The sequence below is a fragment of the Pelecanus crispus genome, chromosome 2 (genome assembly GCF_030463565.1).
Source record: "Pelecanus crispus isolate bPelCri1 chromosome 2, bPelCri1.pri, whole genome shotgun sequence".
In the NCBI taxonomy this organism is placed as follows: domain Eukaryota; kingdom Metazoa; phylum Chordata; class Aves; order Pelecaniformes; family Pelecanidae; genus Pelecanus; species Pelecanus crispus.
Window position 1 is genome coordinate 163,912,228 of NC_134644.1, and position 19,500 is coordinate 163,931,727.

The 19,500-nt window shown below is 46.7% G+C and overlaps 1 protein-coding gene across 1 annotated transcript; it reads right to left on the reverse strand.

The window, feature by feature from the left end:
- Positions 1 to 491: 491 nt before the first annotated feature.
- LRATD2 (LRAT domain containing 2) lies at positions 492 to 1,388 on the reverse strand. The gene has a single exon (XM_009480662.2). The coding sequence runs from the start codon at positions 1,386 to 1,388 to the stop codon at positions 492 to 494; it is 897 nt and encodes a 298-aa protein (XP_009478937.1).
- Between the last annotated feature and the right edge of the window lie 18,112 nt (positions 1,389 to 19,500).

Consider the following 19,500-nt stretch of genomic DNA (forward strand, 5'->3'; position numbering starts at 1 on the left):
AGAAACGGGCCAGAGAAGGAAAACAGTATTGTCATGCTTCTCAGCTACCAACTGTTCATGCACTTGGCGCTACGTGGTCATGTCCTGAAAGTTGCTGGCTCCTTCTAAATAGTATTAAATACTCTTAACTTCTGCTGATAAGTAGATGTCAAAGGCATTTAGCATCTTGTAGGGTTAGGCCTACTGGCAGATGGTTGAGGGAAAGGCTATGCATGAAGAGGTCAGAGAGGAAGGGAAAGAAGTGGGAGTGGAGAGGGATAGAATTGCCCTGAGTTTTATCCTCTACAAATAAGTCAGTGGTTTTATCATCAAGCACTGAAGGAGTTAAGCACTAAAGCACAGACACTTAATCAGCTTTCCCCCTTCCTTTCACATGTGATTGGAATGAAGCTGCACCGAAGCGGCCCAAAGGGCTTATAACAGCTCAATTTCGCAGCCTTCAGTTTTAATCCCCATCACCCAGGCTAAGCAGCATGGTGGTGCTGGGGCTGCTACTCCACAGCAGTCCGAGCACCTGAATGGTGATGATCCTCATCCTCCTCTTCCTCCTCCTCTGCAGCCTGCAGATGGCTGGAGAGCTCCTGGATCACAGCAGCCCTACCAATCTGGTCATTTCTCCTCTTCTCCATAATCAGATCCTCCAGACTCTGAAACTCCAGCGTATGGCTCCGCTTGTCACCCAGCCGGATCTGCAGTCGGTAGGGCTGCTTGCCTATGCGCAGCTCCCCGCCGATTTTAAACTCCCGCTTGCCATACCGGCACCAGGCAGCAAAACACTCAGAGTTTCTCCAGCTCAAGTCCCGGTCCTTGCAACCCACCTGCTCCAGGGCATTGCGCACCACCGCAGCCGGGCTGAGGGGTTTGTAGCGGTACAGCTGGTTGGCAATGCGGCCCCGTCTGCCCTGGCTGGCATCGGTGAGGAAGCTGTTCACCACCTCCAGCCTGTGCAGGTGCACGACTTGAAAATCCCCTACATAGACCACCCAGTGCGGATACTGTGCCTGGCACACAAACTCCACCAGGTCACCTGGCTTGCACCTATTCAGCAGGTTCTCCGGGGTGTAGGTACTCAGATGCCCCCCACCTCCTTCATCACCCTCCTCCGGCAGCGTGTCCTCCTCAGAAAAGCTCTTCTGGTAAATACACTCGTCCCGGTAATAGACCGAGCACTCCACCTCGTGCAGCTGGGGATCGTAGGGCTGCAGGGCAGGGTGCTCACCCCCCAGGTCATGCACTGAATCCTGCTGCTGCTCCAGCTCATCATCGTCATTCGAAAAGATGTAGGAGACCCCGATCCTGGGCCCTTCATCTCTGTCCATACCTGTCGGGTCGGCCGTGGGAACTTCCTTGTAGTTCAGATGGGTCAGCTTCTCCACCTGGTTCCCCATGCCCGCTGCAACGACAGACACACGGCGGGGCCATGAGGGCAGGCAGGGGGCGAGCGGCTTCCAGGGAAGCCGCGGGGTGGCGGGGCGCGGCTCCCCCATCCACCCGCACCCCACCTCTCCCCGCTGCAGCACAGCCCTTGCGAGAGCCCCCGGGGGCTGCGAGAGCCCCGCGGGGAGGGGCAGCCGCGGGGGTGCGGGCCCCCCTACCTGCACGGAGGAAGGCGAGGCGGCACCGCCACCTGTTAGGCGGCGAGGAGGAGGAGGAGGAAGGCGCAGGAGCCGCCGGGGGAGCGGGCAGGCGCCGAGCCCCCTGTCAGAGGAGGGCTGCAAACGCCGGGGGCGGTCTGGAGGTCCGAGCTGGGGACGGCCGAGTTGCGCCCGCCGGGAGCCGCACCGGCGCGCACCTGCCCGCCGCGCCGTGCCGAGCCGGGCCGCCGGCCAGGTGCGCCTCCCCCCCGCGCCCTCCCCGGTACCGGGCGGCTGCGAACTTACCCGGCGGGGAAGGCTGCGCGGCGCCGGGAGCGGCTCTAGGGCGAGCGGGCGGCGCGGCTGCGGGGGCTGGGCGCGCAGCGCGGCTGGATCATGGCCCCGGCCCCGGCCCCGCTCCGCGCTCCCGCGCAGCAGCAGCGCCCGTGAGCCGCGCCGCGCCGCCGGCACTGGGGCTGTGCAACAAGCGCCGCGGAGGCACGGCCAGGGGGAGGGAGGCTGGATCCGGCTGCGGACGCCCCGGCGAGGGCTCAGCCCCCAGCATTTAAAGAGGCAGCTCTTTTTTTTTTCCCCCCCTTCCCCCCCCCCCCCTTCTCCCCCCGGCTTCCTCCTCCCCGCACCTTTCTCCCCTCTCCTCTCTCCTACATGCCAAGCGGCTTGCTCCCCGCCGAGGCTGATTTTGCAAGGGGAGGTGGGGCGGCAGGGCTCTCGGCGCCGCGGCCGCAAAGCTCTTCGCGGCGTTTTGGCAGCGGGAGCGGGTGTGCAACACACTCGCGCACAAACTCGCACGCACACGCTCGCACGCGGCCCCTTTAAGGGAACGGTGCCATAAGGCAGCCCAACCCGCCACTTCGGGCGCGGGGGGGGAGTAGCTGGGAGCCGGAGTTTGCCCGGGACAGCACCGGGAGATGCGAAGGCTCGGTGCGGGGCCGTGGGAATCGCCCCGCTGCCCCCCCAGGGGCGCGGAGGGGGGTGCAGCTGCCCGCGGGGGAAGCGCGCTCCGCGCAGCCCCGCTCCGCGCAGCCCCCGCGGGGGCGCCGGGAGGTGCCTCCTTGGGGCCGCAAAAAATGGCAGGGAAGTTGTGAAGCGAACAAAATCCAAGAGCCCGGCTCCTCCGGGCTGACTTAGTGTCTTCGATTCCTCCATGAGCGGAGCGTGTAATTAGTTTTATTAATTTCTTTCCGACTCCAAAAGATCGCTCTCTTTTTCAATGTAGGAGATTATGATTCTTTCCCCCTGGAAAGGCATTATCAGAACTGGTGGGAATATTTTTCTATCTGCATTTTGGAGAACGCAAAACAATATTCTGCTTTTTCATTAATGCCTAGTTAGCCTACTAGGTGGGTTTATTATTCGTCCTATTTTAACATGCACTGGTAAATCCATGCTGCTAAAATAGACTGTGGAGATAATTTATGGGAGCTACGAGTAATGTCTCTAATTTTGTCTCATGTATTCCCTTTGTCTGTTGTCTTGTAATTTATAAACCCAACTGCACACCGCTGTTCTGAGGAGTCACTAAACAGCGGCGAATAAAGGAATAAATGTAGTGTTACCAGGGTGCTGGGCACTGCCCACGGACTCAAAGAATACCGCTTCCATCAGATTATACGCCTCTGTGGTTTCAAATATAGACCTGCCCTTTGGGGTGCGGAGAGGAGCTGCTGCTGGGGCTGAGGGATGCACGCTGTGCCCTGCCTGGGACAGCGGGGCGGGGAGGCTGCCTCAGCACCGCCGCAGGTGACAGGCAGCCGGATCAGGGCCTTTTTGTTTTGAATTCACCTGGTGGCTCTGTCTAGGGGAGCATTTTAGAGAGCTGAAAAGCACATCAGGGGGGTGCTTTTGAAATGGATCTCCCAAACACCCGCCCCACCCCAACGCACATACACTTCCGTTGGCATACTGCTGTGGTTTCAAACAATGCGCACGCGTTCCTGTCACATTCAGCTAGACTAGATGTGCTTCAGCCGCAGCATTGGACCAAGGCTAGTTGAGTAAACCTCCAATATGTGTTTAACGTAGATGTCGTTTTTCAGCACTGCCTGTTTCACTCTGCAGTCCCTTTCCTCTATAGCTGCTGTTGGACAAAAGAGGGCCCTGCTTCATAGTCAGAGCTTTGTGAAATTAGTTCAGTAATTAAGGATGGGCATGAGTAAAGGTGAGAGTATCCTAAAAGGAGGAGCTAGACTGAACATAGAAGTGACTTTTTCGTGTTCTCGCATTTGTATCGGAAGCTGTGTCTCAGCACCATACCTTACAGTCTTTGGAGCAGTTTTATTTCTTGGCTAAAATGGTTTGGCAGCCCTGTGTAGAAGGCCAAGTTTTCTTTTGAATCTCCTGCAATGTGTGGAAAGTTGTGTCTGTGCCGGAGTAGAAACTCAGTATTGCCCAGAGGAGCCCCTTGTTTGTGCATGCACATTCACACATATTTCACAGAATCATAGAATCATTTAGGTTGGAAAAGACCTTAAGATCATCCAGTGCAACCATTAACCTAACACTACCAAGTCCACACTAAACCAATCAAGGGTAGACTAGACTAAACCATGACCCCAAGTGCCACATCTACCTGTTTTTTGAACACTTCCAGGAATGGTGACTCCACCACCTCTCTGGGCAGCCTGTTCCAATGCTTGACTACCCTTTCCATGAAGAAATTTTTCCTATTTGCAGCTCTCTATCTTGTTCTCTCATTTTTTCCTGTCTGCTTCAACTCACCCCAGTGCTTAATTTTCTGCACCTTGTCAGCTGCTTTGATCTCTTTGATCTCGTCGAGTTTCCTTTCAATGACTGCTCCTCAGAATCCACATTCTGTGATCAATGTGCTGCTTTCTAGGATCAGAAACCATGGGTGAGTATTTTTATGTCATAAAACACACACATAATGGTATACTGCACCTGCAGATAAGACATTGGGTGGAAAATCCACAAAGGACTTAGACAGTGCCTATATATCACCTGGGCTGGTGCCTAAAATTGTGTTACTTAAAACTTCTGCATGCTTAACCTCTAAGCCTCAAAGCAGCTAAACTCCACAGGCACAAGGGATGGGGGCTGGTTGCAGTGACATGCTATCTTGATGACTATGCTTTTAAGGAGAGCATTGACCTCTTGCATAGCTTTTGAAAAAAATTACTTTGGTGCTTATCTGCTAAAGATAATCCAGTCTGTGGATCTGGAATGGAGGGAGGAATGGTTGCGCAGTTGCTGAGCTTGGAACCTAAACAGCAGGGCAATGTTGAAGACACGCCTCTGACCTTGCTATTGGAGGCTCCTCGATTAGATGACTCCTTGCTCAGTGTGCTGGCATTTGTTATCCGATTTTGAGTTATTCAGCTACCGTGCACATGTCACAGAGGAATGCTGTGGATACCACAGTTACAGCTGTGCTGGAACACTTCCAACAGTCAACAGGGATGCCCACACTTGTTAAATACGGTACCTCCCCGGGGTCACTCTCAGGTCCCAGTCACTTGCTTGTCCAGATTGCATAAGTATTTGTTCCTTGTAGATTCTCTTTTGGAGTGAAAACTCCACCCTAGACAAAACCTGGGTGTGGTTGTGGGGCTGGTCCACTCCAGGCAACTCCCCCATCTGAGTCCCTGCAAAGACCGCAAGGAAGCAGGGGTTAACCTACAAGAGGTCTGGCTCCCTCCCTCTACACAGCTCTCCAATACTTTCCCAGCTGAGTTTGCACAGCCATATGCTCTCAATCTATTGTTGAGTGCAACAACACATTCTACAGTTTCATGTCATAAAAATCCTTACTTGGGTGTGAAATGCTGTGTTCCCATTGTTATTGTAATTAAAAGATATCCAGTATGAGAAGAACTATGTCTTCTTGTTATACATTTATATTTTTTTCTTAGAGAGCAGTGCTTCTGTGTAAGACAAGGTTTAGTATCATGTTCTGTAAGCATGTTGTGTTTCGCAGGTATTCAGCCAGCTGATGGCTGACACCCTTGAATTATTTAATAGCTTCCATTTCTTTCTTCAGTAGAGTTTTATGAGAACTGAGATAAACTATGCTCCATTTGGCATGTAAGCACTCCACTGCATCATAGACCTAGAAACTAGAGTGCTTAAACACCGTAGTGGAAATACGGGCATTGGAGGAATTAACCACTTCCTAGTGAAGTCCATGGATGTTCTTCCATGGAGTTCTGTAGAAATCAGTCAGGCCCTTAACTGAGGGAGATGTGTGACCGGAGACCTCCTTGACAGATGGTTTCCTTTCATGACAGCCTTAGCTAAGTCCACCAAGGAAATTTGGATTCAGAATTGTAACATTTTGTTTGTTGCCTCTTTGTCTTCCAGTGGAAGCTGCATCCCTGAGTCAGGCACCAACTTCTTGTAAAGCCAGGAATGCTACCTAAAATGAGATTCAAAGCCGGCATGCCTGAGGTAGCTGGTGGGGAACAGGATATAGAGTTAGCATCCTGACAGCTGGTGGAATATGGCGCTTCCTTTCACTCATGTTGTACAGCCTAATACTCTCCCAAGGTTAAGTGCTTTAATGAGGTTGGCCATTTCTCACACACAAGAGGTAATGGTACCACGTCAGTTAATAAAAAGCGTTAATATTTCAGATTGCTTCCTTGGGGTATGAAAGACCAAGGTTGAAGTCTCTCATCTCGCTGAAGGAACTTGAACTGATATCTCCCAGGAGAGTACTGAAAGCCACCAGACTTTAGGCTGTTTTTGAGCAAGTATGTGCTCTCTGTCCCACTGAAGCTGTTCAGCCTTGTATGGGCTCATTAAATACCCATTCAGTCAGTCAGGGGAAAAAAAAGAAAAGAATGACAACGGCTCTTAGTTCAGATGCAGGAAGGGGATGAGAGTGCTTTGAGGCCCTCTCTAATGAATATTCAGATGTCTCACGATCATTCAATATCTTAATCAGGAGTCATTCAGACAGACCCACCAGAAAGATCTGAAAGTCTTGCTTTTAGGACATGCTCATGGAAAAGTTTTGTTCCTGTCTTCTCAGGAAGACATTGGGCCTCTGAGGCTCATGTATCCTGCATGACTGGTGTAACCCAGATGCTATTAGATATCAGCTCCTCTTGGTTTCTTTTGTGTTGGAGCCATACTGATACCTCTGTTGGACCAGGCCTTGTGAAGTGACCTAGGAATGGGTGTGACTAGTTTGTGGCTTATGTTTGGGTTTATGTATGAAATAAGCATGGAACTGTCACTACTCACTGGCTCTGCTTGTGTCTCCAGAAGAAATATTGGGAATTCCCATAACCAGAAAATGTATGCACCTCAAAATCTTGACAAATATCATGAGAGTCTTGGTATTTCTAAAACTTGAGAGTCATGATATTTAACATGACATGAGAGATATAATGAGCCTCTGGTGTCAGGAAGGTTTTATCTGCATTGAGCCTGTAAACCTTTGATGACACCAGCAAGAGGTGCTTCTGAATGTATGATCTTTTGTATTCCATATAGTGTAGCATGGCCCACCATATATTCATGACCTGAAAGTGAGGGGAGCTGCAGATCAGAGAGAGACCTGCATCTTGAGGACAGAGAGGGGAAATTTTAACTGCCATGTTTATTACATCAGCAAACCCTGTTTTTTTCTAAAACTCGCTGGAAGCTATGGCTCCGTTAACTACTTTCAACATTGTAATTTGTGACTAAATGTGATCTGTGGCAGAATAAATTGCTGAGATTGCCAAAGCCACAGAGTTTTTGACTGAGGCATCCAAGCTGTGTCTCCGAAGAAGCTCTTCCACTGTGAGATTTTAATTGGTGCATTCCAGCAAATGAAAATGAAGTAATTCATATGTCAGTAGAGGCCTGGATTCTTAGGAATTGCTTTCAAACTGACTTGAGCAGCAGGCAAAGCTTAATTAAAATGCAGTCCGTTTTTTTCTAGAAAATAGCAACTATATTTCAAACATAACAAGGAGGGAGGTACAGCACATGCATCTTTCCAGCATAAGAACTACTAGTCCCTTGCATCTCTCATCTCTCTCTCATGCTGAGCTTCTCCCCTAGAAGTTTCTCCTTTAATGTGTCTTTTAGCACGTCACTGGACTGCTGGCTGCCTTGGTAGCACAGCGTGACTTTTCGTATGCAGCCAGGAAAGGGTGGGATTGCTGTGTTCAGTGGAGAAACTTATGATGATTGCTACTGGTGTGCAATACCTAAGCAGAAGCCATTAGTAAAGGGAAGGAGTCTTTTCTTTGGCCATTGCCATGCAGTTAACAAAACATTTAAGTATTAAAAGTAATGTGAGGTAAACACGTCACACCGTCCAGCAAATCTATAATGTGACTGCAGGTTGTCCAGAGAAGTTGTGGGTACCCCATCTCTGGAAGTGTTCAAGGCCAGGTTGGATGGGGCTTTGAGCAACTGGTCTAGTGGAAGGTGTCCCTACCCATGGCAGGGGAGTTGGAACTAGGTGATCTTTAAGGTTCCTTCCAACCCAAACCATTCTATGATTCTATGATTCTATGACCCTGGGCTCATGCCTCCATTTTAAATGGGGAGGAACAGATGAACCACCCGGTAAAGTGGGTCCTTCTGTGGTGCTGGTGATGTGTATGCCAGAATATGAAGCTGGTCATGTCAGAACACCTGGACGTCCACAAAGTGGTAACACAGCTGGGGATCCGTGGGGTCTACTGTCTGTATCCTGTCTTTGGATACTTGCTGATTTGACCCAGAAGTAGTGGCCACAGCTGCTCCCCACAACCATTTCTGCAGGTCTGTGTCAGGGTAGAGGAGCAGCAGTTGGGTGGGTAATGCTCCTTGTCATTCACCCATTAGACTGGGAAACAGGTTAGTATTTTTGTTCCCCAGCCAGTGGAAAGCAACAGAGATACAAAGCCTTAAAACACCTGCGGAGGTGATGGTTAGGGCTTTCTTCTGGACCTTTTCCAAATCCAGCAGAGCAGGACTCATCCCCTTGTTGGTCTCAACTGCTGAGGCTGCAGTGCATTTGTACGCAGCCACCTGCACTGGGGAAGGCCTTGGGCTAACCTGGTTTCCATGTGTGGGTGGAGGGTGGAAAGGGAATGGTGCACAGCTTGCCTTCCACGTGGGGCTCTCTTGTCGCATTTCTTATCGCCCACAGCCCTCACCGCAGATGGATGCACAGAGTGAACCTGCATCTGTCCCAGGTGTGTTATGAGTACGCCTATGGGATGGGGATTTGCTGAGCAAGACAGGGAGGGAACAGGCAGCTGAAGGATCTGCTCTGGGGTGTTACTGTTGAGGCAGGGCTGGAGGTTGCATCAGTCTGAGGCAGCTTTGTGCACCACCCCAGCAGACTGAGGCACCAGTACTGTTGGGTGAGAGCAATAGGACATCTTTGAGAGCACCAAGGGTGCTTTAGCAACGAATTCATACTTCTAAAGAAATGGAATGGGAGGATCTATGCTTTCAGGCCTCTGGTCTCCATTTGTGAATAGAAGCTACTCCTACCTGTTGCACTGAAGTGCTTCAAAGATAAATAAACCCATTAAGGTCCTGAGGTGCTCAGAGTGCCTGCTAACAAGGCCCATGGAGACAGAGAGGAAAATTGCTAGGTAGGTGCTACCTTTTTCCAGTCAGTAGGAATGTGTGAATTTGAATCAGCCTGCTGATGTCCACAGTGTTCAGGGAGGTCCTTGATTCCTTACCCAGGCCTGCCTCTGGAAATGACATGCAGCAAACTACCTGCAGTGTGCACGCCAAACACCTTCCATGGAGGTGATTTTCAGTTGGCTGCAAGCGTCCCTCTCCCATAACTCACTAATGATGCCGCTGAGACCTTGGAGGCTGCAGGGGACCAGCCGAGCCCAGGCAGGCTGAAATCACTCCTGTGGATTCATTCATTACTGCCTGCAACCGAGAACCATTTTCTACCTTGGTTAAATGCATGCCTTGAGACAACTGGCTCAGCTTTGTGGACAAATAGCAAGTACAGTGGCTGCTGTGTTAAACAATTGCTGCCCCTTTGCAGAAGGCGTGTGAGCATGAGGAAATGCCACTGTGCTTCTTGTTTAAGAAAAAATCGGTATTATCTTTGCCTTCCACTAAGTTCTTTCTCTTAGTGCCTGTGGGAGGAGAGCAAGGAGCAGATGGTTATTCCTTCAATCCTGTGAACTAGTTAGATGAAAATCATATTCCTAGTAGAATCTACTGTCAAGGAAGTTTCTGGCCTGCTGGATGGCCCTGCTGGGTTGGATTTCTAAAGCGCCCTCTGGATAATGATGTGTGTGCTCATAATAATTACTTTAATACCTGTTAGAGCTGACAGCTGTATGCATTTGCCTTTCTGGAGACAGATGTTCTCCTGCCTGGTTATGTGTGTTGATTCCAACTGGGGAAAGAGGACAGCATGAGCAATGTGCTGTTCATCGCTATTTCATTCCCCTTTTTTTTTTTTAACTTTCCCTCCCTCCCCTCTTTCCTTCCCTGGGCTGTCTGCTAGGCAGGAGTCTGACGCGATCACATCAGCTGCTGCGGGGAAGCCTCTTGGCCATTCCAGTTCATCCTCCTCCACCGGCTGTCAGAGCATAGGAGGGAGGCTCAGGGCAGGGCTCTGAACTCATCTCAACTCAGCAGCACTCAAAGCAGTTTGATGATGCTTTCCATCCTCACATGTGATACCAGCTGCAGATGGGGCTTGACGCTCATGCTTACAGGCAGCACTTAATTTCAGACAGTCCCTGTATATGTTAAAGTTGTCAGCTCCACACCAAATCCCTTTTCTTGGCTCTTTCTGTACAGCATGGTGTTCTCTTGCTCTGATTTAAGTGTTTTATGGTTCCATATGAAAGAGATAGCAGCATGAGCAAAGCTGTGGGTAAAGATAAATCATCTGTAGGGGAAAATATGAACACTATTTTTTGGAAAGCAGCAAAGCCACCATGTCAAGGGACCAAAACACTTACTGTAGTAAGTGTCTGCAACAATCAGCTTAAATCTCCACTGCATCAAATTCAAAGTGATTTCAATGAAAAACCATTTTGCAGTGCAGATTTTGTATTAGAACAAGCAGTAGACAGTCTTCTAAGGAAGATGCAGATTGCCATTTTTCACCTGAAATGTCCTTCATTTGATATTATAAACTAAATCCAATCCATAGGTGGAGGGCAAGACTCCAACTGACTTTAAGGGGAGATGAATGGAGTCATGTGCATCGTGCTGTTCCAGCGATACACTGATTCAGCGGTCTAATTCTTCTGGGTATTCTCCCTTTTTAGCATTTACAGTCTACTGATCCTAAGAGTATCTAATCAGAAGCAGGAAAGTGTTATTTTGCTGGTATAGAGTAGAAGATCAGGCAAAACAATTCCTACAGTCTGTGCCATTTCTTTGTTCAAAGGTCTAACAATAAAATCCAGGTGAAGGTAATGTCTTCAGGATAAGATGTCATGAACTGTAGCTTGGTTACAACAGGAAAAATGAGATATTAGTCTGATTTTGGATCCTCTAAAGACGTGTCCCCGTGACTGTGTCACACAGAACAGTTTTGTGTATTAATGAAACTCAGGAAGATTCACAAGTCTTGTGAAACATCACTCCTTTCCTTTTTTTTTTTTCATTTCACTCTTCATCCATGAGGAACTCTCAACAATTCATAGCCTTTTAGAGTCTCAATTGCACCTTCTTTTATAAGCATAGAACAGAAACATTGCCAGTTCTGGGTTTCCAGTGCAGACTAATTAAAGCCATATAATAGCCATATTTCAAGCATGTTCTTGCGAGGCCAGCTGCATCCTGGGCTGTATTAATAAGAATGTAGCCACCAGGCCCAGCAAAGTGATCTTTCCCCTCTGTTCAGCACTTGTGAGATTGTATCTGGAGTGCTGCTTCAGTTTTGGGCTCCCCAGTGCGAGAAGGACACTGACAGACTCAACAGACACAAGTTGGAATCTGGAAAATTCCATTTTAAATATTAAGATTTTTTTTTTTTTTTTACCAAGAGGGTAGTCAAATACTGGAATAAGTTTCCCAGAGACTCTGCGTAATCTCCACCTTTGGAAGTGTTAAAGACTGGATTGTATACATCCCAGAGCAACCTGATCTACGTAGATCTGCTTTGCACAGAGGGTTGGATTGGATGACCTCTGCAGGTCTCTTTCAGCCCAAATTATGATTCTATGATTCTCACAGGACACAGTAGATCTGCTTATTAATAATGCTTACTAGATCCAGTGAATCCAATTTACAGCTTCTTTCAACTCCACCCTGGAGTCTGATTCAGTAAGAACTAGATAATATCTACTGCTTGATTTGAAATTCCATGAAGACATAAACGCCCCCGAGGCTCTCCTTGCCTAAATACTTAAGTTCTGATTTTCCTGGACTTCAAAGGCAGAAACCCTTTTCTGCCTGGAAATGTCTCTGTCTATGGCTGCCTGAGAAAATAACTTTTCTTATCCTTGCAGATATACTGGGTCATCTGAACAGATGACAGACAAATCACAAAACTGCTTCCCTGATTCTTCCCCAGCTGTTTGTACTTTGTAGGACTGTGTTTGCGCTCTGTCCATAGTGAATAGCACCATCAGTTATTTTGCAGTGGTACCCAGGGGACCTTGTCACTGCCCCATGGTGAGACTGACAGGCTTGAGCAGTGATGCTCTTCTTCTGGTCAAGGGTTTCACGAATTCCCTTCCCCATTAGAAATTCTGACATATTAGTATTGATGGGCTGAAGTCTGAAACCCAAGTTCAACACAGTACTAAAATGACTGCAACATCAGGTCTTATGAAAGATGTGCATTACAAATCCGAAATAAATGCATACCTTAAGGCCAGAGGTTGCCTCCATTCTTTACTGATCTAAACAGGATTGTGAGAAGGTGCTACTCTTGTAAGCAAGACTGAGAGCTTGGCTCTCAAGGAATACGGTCTCTTTGGTGCTGCTATATTCAGTGCTTGTGAGGAAGGGCAACTGGGTGGCATCTTCCATGCTGGAATGAAGTCACTGAGTGCCATGCATGTCTGGGGTCCTCTAGCTTTCTTGAAACTAGCCTTATTCATTCCACAAAAGAGGCTTTGAAAAGTTGATTGCTTAGGTTTTAACTTTTCCAAAAAGGTTTCTCTGTTAAAAGCTTCTGGTTGGAAATACCAAACCCTGTTGTTGCTAAGATTAAGGTATTTGTTTCTTAGAAATGGCTTATAAGCAGAGACCAGCACATGGATTATTGCTCCTTCTTTAGCCAAGTGGAGTGAAGGTGCTTCAAGTAAATTGTGCTTCCAGTAGGATCAGTTTTGCCTGTGATTTTAATAATGGCTTTGGGGAAGAGGGGTCAGATCTAAATTTTTATATTTGTAACTCAGATGGAAAGAAAGAAAAGCGGTACTTACCGGTAACATATTGTGGTTTTTAGGCTGTTTTAAATACCTATAGGAAAAACAGCTACCGTGTTTCAGGAGATATTTAGAATGTGATTTATTTTTGCATACTAATGAAAGATGCACCATGGTCAGATTTATGGGGTTTGCTTTTCTGGAACAGGAATTTTTTCCCACTTTCTTTCTGTGTTGTTTTTTCCCCCCAAGGTTAATGTCATAAGCAAAATAAAATCTAACTAATTAGCTCAGCCTTGGGAAGATTGTAAATACCTGTCAGGAAGCAGAAGATTTTTGCTGTTGCTAGGCAATGACCTTAACTGTGACCTGGAAAGATCGTGCTTGTAGTTTGTGAATGAAGTCAGTAACTGTGCTGTAGTACTTCTGGCCTTATGAAATACACATCACAGATTGTGTCTAATTGCACATGGTGGTTTTATGATATCTGTAGCTACTGAGCCAAGACTCAGATGTCAGATATCAGCATTCTCACTATAGGTAAATGCTGCTGCCTTGTAATAGGTTCTGTTTATCTCTCCTCCAGCTTCCAAACTTCTGTGTCTTGGGGTCAGTACCCTAAGTTCATTTTTCGTAAATTCCTGACCAAAGTTATTAGCTCTCCCCTTTAAAAAAATAGGATGAATTAATGCTGCATTATCCCCCATTCTGGGAAGCATGGCCCCAGCTTTTATCACCATCACTGACTTGTGCTCGGTTTCAGCAGGAGATTGGTGGAATTACTGCAGTAGGGGATATCCAGCCCTTTGCTTAAATGAAGAGAGGAATCTTCTGCTGGTGTTCACAGAGTTTGTGGGATTGCTTTATCTCTTTTGAGACCTGGCAGAAGGCAGAACCATGACTTTGGAGAACAGATCCATCCTCATTTCCCCCAGCCTCAAATACTGGCTTGAGCTCAAGATGTACTTGCAAATAAAATGTGCAATAAATAATGGATATTCATGTTCTGAAAAGTTCAAGGGTGCGGTGCTGGTGCCTCAGGCAGCATTGCCATTAGCATGCAGACCTTAGTCCTCTTGGCCAGTCTTCCCTATGCCTACCAGATTCCAAACCCATGATCTATTTCTGTAGTGCAAAAGGGCTCTTGTGGTGCCTGTGCCTGGATGGAGCCTACTGTAAGGGCCTCTGTCTTTCCCTCTCCCCTCTGACTTTCTCAGATCATGCATGATGCCAACAAATAGCAGTATTTTTGCAAGATCTTTCCACCAATGACATCAGAATAAGATACTACTGAGAGCGATTGCGTGGCGCTCTGTCCCATGACTGTTTTTCAGACAGTCACCACTGCCCACAGCCACTTTCTGTCTTTGGCATATATGGTGTCAGCTGCCAGGAAAAGGCCTAAAGTGCTGGGCTCCTTGCTGTATTTTGTCTTCATGCAGCCCTGTACTGCTCCCAGTTTCCAGTTTCATAACAGTTTTTGCAGTATGTTTTTTTCCTCTCTTATGCACTAGGTACTGGCAGTAAAATGTGGGTTGTTCTCAATGTTTAGCATCAAGTTCTACATATGGAAGTGATTTATCAACAAGATTACAGGCTGGAGGCCTGTGGAGATTGGACTCCAAGGTCCCATAATTCTTTGGAAAATGACAGCCATGGTAGGTTTTGCCTCCCAGCGGCTGTCCATTATTGATAGCCTTATTCAAATATTATGTTCAGATTGTAAACAATGACCAGTTTCTCAACTTTATACTTATACAGGTGCAGCTATTTCAAGTCTTGATCATCACACTCACCTCTGTTCTTTCGTGTCAATCCCCTCTTCCTTTGCCCTCACAGTCTTTGCTTATTTTATTTTATGCAAGAAAGGTGACATTTCTTCCCAAAAATTTTCTGTGGAAAGTACTGTCATAAGAAGTCATCATCACTAAGATATTCTCCTGGAAACATGGACATGTCAATGTCTAGAACATTCTTATCTGGCAGATGAGATAGGCACTTGGGACAGTTGCACAGTACTATTGAATCTCTACTTCTTTTGCAGCTTGTCCTGCTGCTCAGTGGCTGAGAGAAAAGGATGGTGTAGTTCCCCTGGGACATTTTTAATTACTGGACCTATGGAAAGGGAAAGGAATAATTAGTAAAAATGCCCAGTGTAAGATATCCAGCCATCGGGTATTTCTTTCAAGGGAGGACTATGGTCTGCATTAAGAAACATGCTCAGTGGGGTAGTGTGGCTGTTCTTGAGCCTAACAGCAGGGAACAAATCAGTATTTCTGTCTGTCTAACTGCCACAGTTTTTCCCCCTGCCTTGTCTTATCTTCTTAGCTCCACACCAGAGCCTGCTAGCCCATGAACATTGGTGATGCTCATGGTTGCTACACAGCCAGCCTGCTGAGCCGGAGGTCCTTAAACTCCCCTGGGCAACATCAGAGGTCTCAGAGACAAAGTCAGATGGAGGAACAAAGAAACTGAGAAACTTGAGATGTGTCTCCCGTGACCCCATGAAGCTTACAGAAGTGCCTGGCTAAATTGCTCTTTACCTTTATTGTTTTATATCCTTTTTTATCTGCCTGTCAGGGCATTGTCTCTTTCCCTGAGAAAGTGAAGAACAGCAGGCACTGAACAAAATCAAAGTGGTTGATGATCATCTCAGTGAACTGCTTGGAGACTGCAGTCAGTTGTCGCAGTAAAGCTGGCTGGTGGGGAGGGAGGTATGGAGACTTCTGACTAAGACAAGCTGTTATCTAGAGAAGCTGGAATAAAATACCTGAGAAGTTATCAAGTGCAAAACTTACCCCTAACTGTGCCAGCCCCATTTTAGACTAGAATTCCTTGATATCAAAATAGGCATCACAGACTATCCATAAATATTTTGGAACCAGCAAATTTAGGAGGCTACTGTGATATAAATAAAAGAAATTTTGAGGGTTCTGAAGCAAGAGAGATTAGCAGAACTCCCACTGACTTCAGCAGGAACAAGTTTGGGCCTTGAGTTATTTGGCTCATAACTCTTCAGCGAGATTGAAGGAAGAAGGGTCTGGGATTTTTTTGATCTAAGATTTTATTAATGTCCAACCAGGATGCTGTTTAATCTTTAAAACAAATACCAGCACTCAGAACACATCAATTGTTTGGATTCTGAGCTCTGTGTTACACTTATTCTTGGGCAGGCAAATTACAATGAGAATAATCATTGTCAGAATACTAATGTGATGTAAACTAATGTAGATATATTTATTCAATGGAATGCAATTACCACCAATACTCTATTTTCTGAACAGTGTGACTGTAATCCAATTTAGGCTGTTTAACCCCTGGTGATTTGTTTCTGTTTGTATTGTGATTGGCTGAAAACAGGCAGGATTGCTGGGGGCAGCAAAAGGGAGAGTAAGGGGAAATAGCACCACATGTAATCTGAGATCTTAATGACTTTACTAAATCTACATAACCACAGGGCTGTTTGTCATGGTTGTGCTGCTAATTGAATTTTAAAATAAGGGTAGATCCTACACTCACTTTCTCCCAACATCATTTCATTTTCTGATGAATGCTTAGTCACCAGTTTAAATAAATCCTTTATGGTCTTAACCTAAAGTTATATCGGGACCTTGGGTTTTGTACAAGACAGGATTCTGAGGCACATGGTGGCAAGTGACAAAGAGGATGTGCAAGGTGACTTTCATGACCAGCTTCTCTTGCAGAAGTGTTCTTGACTGGAGGAGTTGCAGCAGGATCCCGTGGGTAGAGGACAGCTTCTCTCCTTCAGAGAGAGCAGGATCATGGGAAGGACAGAGCATGGCGACCTTGCTGCAGGCAATTGCTGAAGACTAAAAACCTTCAGCTAGATACTGGTACATTCATTAGCACAGAGGAGTCCCCCTGAAACTAGCACAGTTTCTATGCTTCTGAAACTAGCACAGGATATGTTGTCAGCACAGATAGAAGTCTTGAGATCTGGTCTTTAAATAAAAGAAGTGCTAAGGTAATCTAGTTTTAAGTGTGGGGACGTATTTTGTAAGTGCACAAAAATGAGTGGGGAAGGCCTCATTGTCCATCTGGTGCAGAGTTTGCTAATGGTGATGGCAATTCTGACATTGAGCTGAGTGCAAGCACATGCGGACTGGATGCTGAAGGGTGGAGCTGGACTCAGTAAAGGGAACTGGGGGTCTGGAATATTCTGCCTCTCCCCAAACACCAGGAAAAAGTATTGAGGAATGAGGATAACCATCACTGGCAGGAGGATGGGCCTATTTTCCAGAAAGCTACACACAGCTCTGATGGCTGTTCAGGTTGGAAGAGCTATTCAGACCTTTTGTTAGTACCACATCATTACCCCACCAACACCTCCAGTGAAATTAAGCCTTTCAGTTACAAAACCCAAAAGGGCCAGGGATGCAAGGTTTCATTACAGTGGTGGGTCAGTATGGAATGGGATAGGACATGCACACTGCCAACCCCACCTATCTGCACAGGACAGCGCTCTGGGTGGGTTTTCAGCTCTACCTGCCTGGTCACCATAGCTGAATATCTAGGTGGGGGACAGCAAATAAAGAGGGAGGAATGAGATAGGATGGAGGCATTGCTGATGGTTTTGGACATGCATTTCTTGAAGCTCTGGTGTTAAGATATATCAACATTTGATTGCCTGGTTGTTCACATCAGAAGTATGTGTTCACCCCGCAGCAGGCTTAAGAAGGCTGAGATCCAGTGTATCCCCTGGGTTATCTTAGCAAATGAGTTATGCTTTATGTCCCCTGTGCCTGGCCCTTGCCAGAGAGATGATGCCAATTCTTGAAGTCTCACTGATATAACCACCCATAGCTGTGGAAGCCCTAGCTTCCTAGCAACTGATTTGAGAGTTCAGTATTATTAATGGTGTGCATTGCAGCAGAGACCAGAGGCCCCAGCTTTACCGTGGTTAGCACAGTGTAAATAAAGCATAAGAAAACTATGCATGGCCAAAGGAATGCATAGCTAAGGCCATGCCTATCCAAAGGTAATTTCCCCAAGACAGGAAACCTTCAAGCAGAAACCATCGCTTAACTGCTTCTAGACTACAAAGCACAGAAAAACAGTACTCTCAAGAGAAATGGGCCCTGGATGGGAACATGAGTAAGATTTCCAGCTTTAGGGCATTTGCACTTTCATTCAGGTTTTTGTGTCATGTAAGCACCTATCCTTGGGGGAAGATGCCAGCTGGGGCTTGCCCACATCCGCTGTTGGTACATCTGTAGTCTTGCAATGGTAAGAGGGAAGCAGAAATACAGTGAAAAGAGCAGGTAAGAAGAGCACAGTTAGGACAGAGTGGTCCTATGTCCCAGGGATTTTGCATGCAAGAGATTTGCCAAATCAAACCCTCAGTATTTCCAACAGACATTCAGCCATAAGAACTTCAGCTGTGAGTGAAAAGCACAGAGTACAGCTATTATTCTTTCAAGTCCCAGTTGAGCTGTTTGCTTTTTCACTTTTCCTTTTTAATATAATTTGTCTTGTGAGTTTGCATGAGGCGCCCCTCCCCAGTCATTTACCATGAGTGCTGCGGGGACTCCTGACAGAATGCGACAAGGGCTCACCACATCAGTGAGCTAAGGAAGAAGGCAGTTGTGTTTCTTACAACAGTCCTTACTTAGGCCCAATTGGATTTTAATTACCTGCCGCTAGGGGCTTTGTACAAGACATCTGTAAGAGCAGAAACACCTGCAGAGCAGAGTTTCAGGATGACAAATTTTCTCTCTCTCTGGACTAGCTCTTTCTCTCATCTAAGCTGGATTCTCTTCACTGACTTGCACAGTCCACATTATTTACACTGCTGTAAATGAAAGGAGAATCAGACCCTTTCTTTCCTTCGCTGGGAAAAAAGTTATCCAGTACGTGGCTGCAAAGCTATCCTGCACACTGCCTAACCACCTCCTCTTCAAAGTGCCATTCCCACTAAGCAGTCTGCTTGTCTTTGAACAAATTGAAGCATATGGCCTGTATGAAAAGCCAGACCCTCTTTGCCACTTCTCATACCACCGAGCTTTGAAAGGTCAATGTTTTACAGTGAAGCTGAGTGTTGGTTTCTATTCAATACTTATGAACTTTGAAATCAATCATGGTTTCGTCTGAGCCACTTTCCACTGATGTTAGACCTTCATCATTCCCACAGATTGATGGCTTGGATTTCACTTTGTGAAGATTCAATGCACAGATTTTGAGGTAATGTTTTTGGCTATGAAGACAAAGGCCAGGATAAAGACTGTGGGAAGAGTTAGCTCCCCAAGTGCAGACTGATCTTCACTGGGCTCAGATTTCTTCTTCCCTTTACATGCTTTTATCCTAGAAAGTGTTGCTCCTGACTCAGTACTTAATACACAATAGCGTTGACTTAATTTGATTTCTACCTCCTGTTCCACTTGTTCTGGTGTGGAGTTTGATCCTAACCCTTGTCTGTAAGACAGAGATGGATGAAACCTATGATCTAGCATCTTTCATACATTCATGTATCAGTTATCTGACTACAACAGCTTGTTCCTTCTGTAGCAACCATCTTTAGCCTGTATGACTTGAGACTATATCCTGTAGTGGTTGGCACTGCTTCATTCATTGCTGCAGCTATGTAATTTTTTGTAAGCTGGAGCCCTTCACCATGATTGCCA